Genomic DNA, 4,679 nt, shown 5'->3' with positions numbered 1-4,679 from the left:
AAAGAAAAAAAAAACGTATAAACGTATAAACACATACATAGGTGAAAAAAAAGCTAGTAGCCGCCCTTCCACCTACGCTATTAACGCATGTGACATGTGGTTTTCATATTAAATTATTAAACAACAAATCGATTTTGACAAAACAGTAAATATATATATTTTAATTATCAGCTTAAAATAAAGGGCTACTGGTCCCTGGCTAGCTCAGTGAATTCATATACACGATTTTCCTCAACGGTCATTATTAAAGTGAAAAAAAAAAATTAAAAAGTATGATTTCTGTATTATTGGAGAAATTAGCAGTCTTATTGACCATTCCACCCCGACAACCAATTCAAAATTGACATCCGCTGGCTGTCACCAACTTGATCACAAGCAAGCCCTAATGCAAATGCTCATTTATAAATGTGCTTGGCTTTAGGTTAGGATGTATTAGGGTAATAGACAGAGAGAAAGCATTGCAACTCTGCCAAGATGATGCTCTCTCACTCTCAACCTCTGCTCCAGAGCTTCAGGTCTGGGCATGAGGCAGTCACCTCTGAGCTAGAAGACATACTAAATGATACTCGCACATCAACCTTTAAGAGGCTCAGATCAGCGTCCTGGGTTGAGCTTAAGTTGCTGTTTCAACTTGCAGCTCCAGCAGTGATCGTTTACTTGTTGAATAATGTGGTTTCTATGTCAACCCAGATCTTCTGTGGTCATCTTGGTACTCTTCAGCTTGCTGCTGTGTCCCTTGGCAATACTGGTATTCAAGTATTTGCTTATGGCCTTATGGTACGTGAAGCATCTCTTTCCATCCCTTTAACTATTAAGATCTTGATAACTTCTCCATTCCCATGATTAAGTATCGTACTCTTCTTAACTTGCCTTCTTCCTCCCTTCTCTTAAAGATTTGCTTAAATAATGATGATATTCATAACTCATTTTATGGTTATTCTCCTGTTCAAAGTCTTGTTTATTTGAAAAAGATCCATCGAAATGTTTTTTTTATGCTCTTACCGTTCTAAAAGAATTTCCCAAGACCAAAACACCCGATCCCTTAAATTTCACGGCAAATCAGTATATGATCATTCATCTTCGTAGACCAATATACCTCCTGATATATTATTATTCCATGGTTACAGACTTCACTATTTTGCGTTTTATTTATAAAAATTTAAGCTTGAATCAATGACAGTTTAACACTAGTAATTTTCCTGAAAAATACGCAGCTAGGCATGGGAAGTGCAGTGGAAACCCTTTGTGGGCAAGCATTTGGGGCGCACAAATACGAAATGCTAGGCATATATCTCCAAAGATCGACACTTCTCCTTATGGCAACTGGGATCCCTCTCACGCTGATCTATGTCTTTTCCAAACCCATCTTGGTCTTACTCGGTGAACCAAACGAAATAGCAGCTGCAGCTGCAGTTTTCGTCTATGGACTCATCCCTCAAATTTTCGCGTATGCCGCTAACTTTCCCATACAAAAATTTTTGCAATCACAAAGCATAATCGCCCCCAGTGCATACATATCACTCGTTGCACTTGGGGTGCACATCTTATTTACCTGGCTAGCAGTTTTCAAGTGGAACTGGGGCTTGTTAGGTGCAGCCTTCATCCTGAGTTTATCTTGGTGGTTAATTGTGATTGCCCAGTTTCTATACATTGTAATGAGCAAGAAGTGTAGGAAAACATGGGCTGGTTTTAGCGTGCAGGCATTCTTTGGTCTCTGGGGTTTCTTTAAGTTGTCAGCTGCATCAGCAGTGATGTTGTGCTTGGAGACCTGGTATTTTCAAGTGCTGGTGTTGATTGCGGGGTTGCTGGAAAATGCAGAGATTGCATTGGATTCTCTCTCAGTTTGGTGAGTAAATTGAGATTATTTTTATATTCTTGTAAATAAGATTTCCAAGAAAGATTAATGTGTCAGCGGTGAATCCTATGATCCTATATTTATATAAAAACAAATGCTAATTCAATTCTCCATGCAGCATGACATTATCCGGATGGGTGTACATGATTTCAGTTGGTTTCAATGCTGCTGCAAGGTAAGTTTATTGACTCCAGATCAATTTATAAACCTTATATGTCAATGATGATTTATGGATATGCTGATATGAAGATAAAATGTGTAAATGAAATGAAAAACCAGCGTGAGAGTGAGCAACGAGCTAGGAGCAGGACATCCAAAATCAGCAGCATTTTCTGTGATAATTGTGAATCTATGCTCTTTCATTATCGCTGTAGTCGCAGCCATCATCGTGATGATATTGCGGGACTACCTTAGCTATGCTTTCACCGAAGGTGAAGAAGTTGCCAAAGCAGTCTCCGAGCTCACCCCCTACTTGGCTGTTACTCTCATTCTAAATGGTGTTCAGCCTGTTTTATCCGGTAAGAGTTTTAATAACTTTTGATCTCAAATCGAATCTAAATATTTTTTTTATTTAAATTGTAATATTAATTTTTAACCTTTAAACTTCAACTTAATTAAATTTTTTGTCTCTTTGTGCCCTTCCCAGAAAGCAAGAGCCAACCAATAATAAATACCTTTTGACCTTTTGTGGCCCAAAATAAACAGAGTGAAAGTAAGTGGGGAGAAACATATATTGATTGCCTTATTGGACCTGAATTTGAAGGTTCTAAATTATTTTTTTAATAAAATTATTATTTTAAATATTATTAAGAAAATAATTTAAAAGAATTATTTTATTATTTTAATATTTTTATTATTAAAATTTATTAAATTTAATTTTAAATTATTTTTTAATATTTTTTAATTAATATATTAAAAAAATAATTTTCTTGATAACAATATCAAATAAACCCTAAAAATAGTAGTCATTCTAAACATGGACCGGACGTTCCCAATTAAATGCTTACAAACTAAGCAGTTTCTTTAAATTTTTTTTATGATATATAATTGAATAAAATTTCAATTTTGAAGGTGTGGCTGTTGGATGTGGATGGCAAGCTTTTGTAGCATATGTGAACGTTGGATGTTATTACCTGATTGGTGTTCCATTAGGGGTACTTCTTGGATTTAAATTCAACCTTGGTGTACAGGTATGGTATTAATCATGCACAATTCCACATTATAATTGATGTACTTCCCCTCTGTTTATGATCTTTTTATTATAGTTATCCTCTAATCCACATTACATTTTTTAATTGTACTTGTAGGGAATATGGTCAGGGATGATAGGTGGTACATTTTTACAGACTATTATTTTATTGTGGGTCACTTATCGAACAGACTGGAATAAAGAGGTAAAATTTCTTGTAAAGTAGAGGATGGTTTCTAATTTCATGTTGCTACTCATGATAGCTAGCTAAGTGAAACTCACTCGGGTAAATCTTTTGATTACCCGTCGCATTCATATCCAACTCATCCATTTCCAGCCAACAAAAGCTGCGCGTTCAATTCATTACACTTCTGTACAAGATTACGCAGCCTCTGACAAGGGTCCACGCTTGCTTAGACAACTCAACAATAATATAGTTCCAGCCACCGTGCTCTTTTTTTCTTTCCCTTTTTCTTGGCCCATATGTTTTTAGCTTTATATTGATGATGTAGTTACCAATGATCATCTGTGTTTATGGGTTTGCTTTACAAATTTTCAGGTGGAGAATGCACAGGATCGGTTGAACATATGGGAAGACAAAAAAGAGCCATTCTTGGAGGACAAAAGAGAGCCTCTCTTGGAGGATAAAAGAGATGAATCGGAGAATTAAGTGGATTTATAAATTTGATTTCATCTCAATGGGTCATCCTTGTAGTAAACATTTTGGTATCTTTTTTTAAGAGATTTTTGGTTTTATTTCATAGGGTGAGATGTTGTATTTACCAGAAGGGGCAAGAGAGTCGCTTTGTTATATATTATACATATAAGCTTATCCAATGAAAAAACCAAAAATATACTTGACTTTGAGTGGCAATATAGTTGTTTTTGGCTAAACGAAGCACAAATAATTTGCATAGAGCCAAATTCTTCCTTTTACTCGTCCAACTCCGATAGCGTCGACATGATAATTTACTAAATAAGATTGGAAAAGTGTTTTAATTCTACTTTACATGAATTAAAATATATTATAAGATATTTTAAAAGTTTATGCTGTCACAAAATTTTTTTAATAAAATTTAAGAATAAATTTATATATTCAACCATAATTTTATATAATTTTACAAATAAAAAAATATCAAATATTAAGAATTAAATTAATAAAATTAAAAATTTTATATAGAGGAAACATATCTAAATATTTAAATTTTTTTAATGTATAAGCTTAAATAATTCATAAAATAAATATTATAAAAAAATTTAAACAATGAAATGCCATCTCAACTAATTATTATAGGATGAATACATTTGAATTATTTGGGAAAATTCTAATGTTTACATTTCTTAATTTTTTAATTCCACGCATATATATTTTTTTATTTATCAATAAAAAATTAAATATATATTTAATGTATCCTCTAACACTAAATAACTAAAATTACAACTAAATTTTATTATTATTATTATTATTATTATTATTATTATTATTATCTGTCATGTTTGGTGGGGTGGGCGCATGGGTGGCGATGAGTCAAATTAATTGGATGAAGCCGAAATATCTGACTAGTCCCTTATGTAGGATAATTTGCCAGGCAGCAAATAATGTTGATCAAGACATGCACAATCAAGCCAGCTTTG

At 33.5% G+C, this 4,679-nt stretch overlaps 1 protein-coding gene across 2 annotated transcripts; it reads left to right on the top strand.

Moving 5' to 3' along the window:
- The first annotated feature begins 258 nt into the window (after positions 1 to 258).
- On the top strand, positions 259 to 3,938 carry LOC131170716 (protein DETOXIFICATION 40-like). 2 transcript variants are annotated; one of them, XM_058130448.1, is made up of 7 exons: positions 259 to 777; positions 1,215 to 1,846; positions 1,974 to 2,030; positions 2,135 to 2,373; positions 2,927 to 3,045; positions 3,163 to 3,249; positions 3,604 to 3,938. In XM_058130448.1, exons 1-7 carry the CDS (start codon positions 475 to 477, stop codon positions 3,712 to 3,714), a joined length of 1,548 nt encoding a protein of 515 aa, XP_057986431.1. In that variant the 5' UTR covers positions 259 to 474; the 3' UTR covers positions 3,715 to 3,938. The 2 variants fall into 2 exon arrangements, with proteins under 2 accessions (XP_057986431.1, XP_057986432.1); XM_058130449.1 differs by lacking the exons at positions 3,163 to 3,249; positions 3,604 to 3,938 and having other exon boundaries at positions 2,502 to 2,947.
- The last annotated feature ends 741 nt before the right edge of the window (positions 3,939 to 4,679 follow it).

This window comes from Hevea brasiliensis, chromosome 11 (genome assembly GCF_030052815.1).
Source record: "Hevea brasiliensis isolate MT/VB/25A 57/8 chromosome 11, ASM3005281v1, whole genome shotgun sequence".
Lineage (NCBI taxonomy): Eukaryota > Viridiplantae > Streptophyta > Magnoliopsida > Malpighiales > Euphorbiaceae > Hevea > Hevea brasiliensis.
This window is presented reverse-complemented; position numbering and strand designations above follow the sequence as displayed.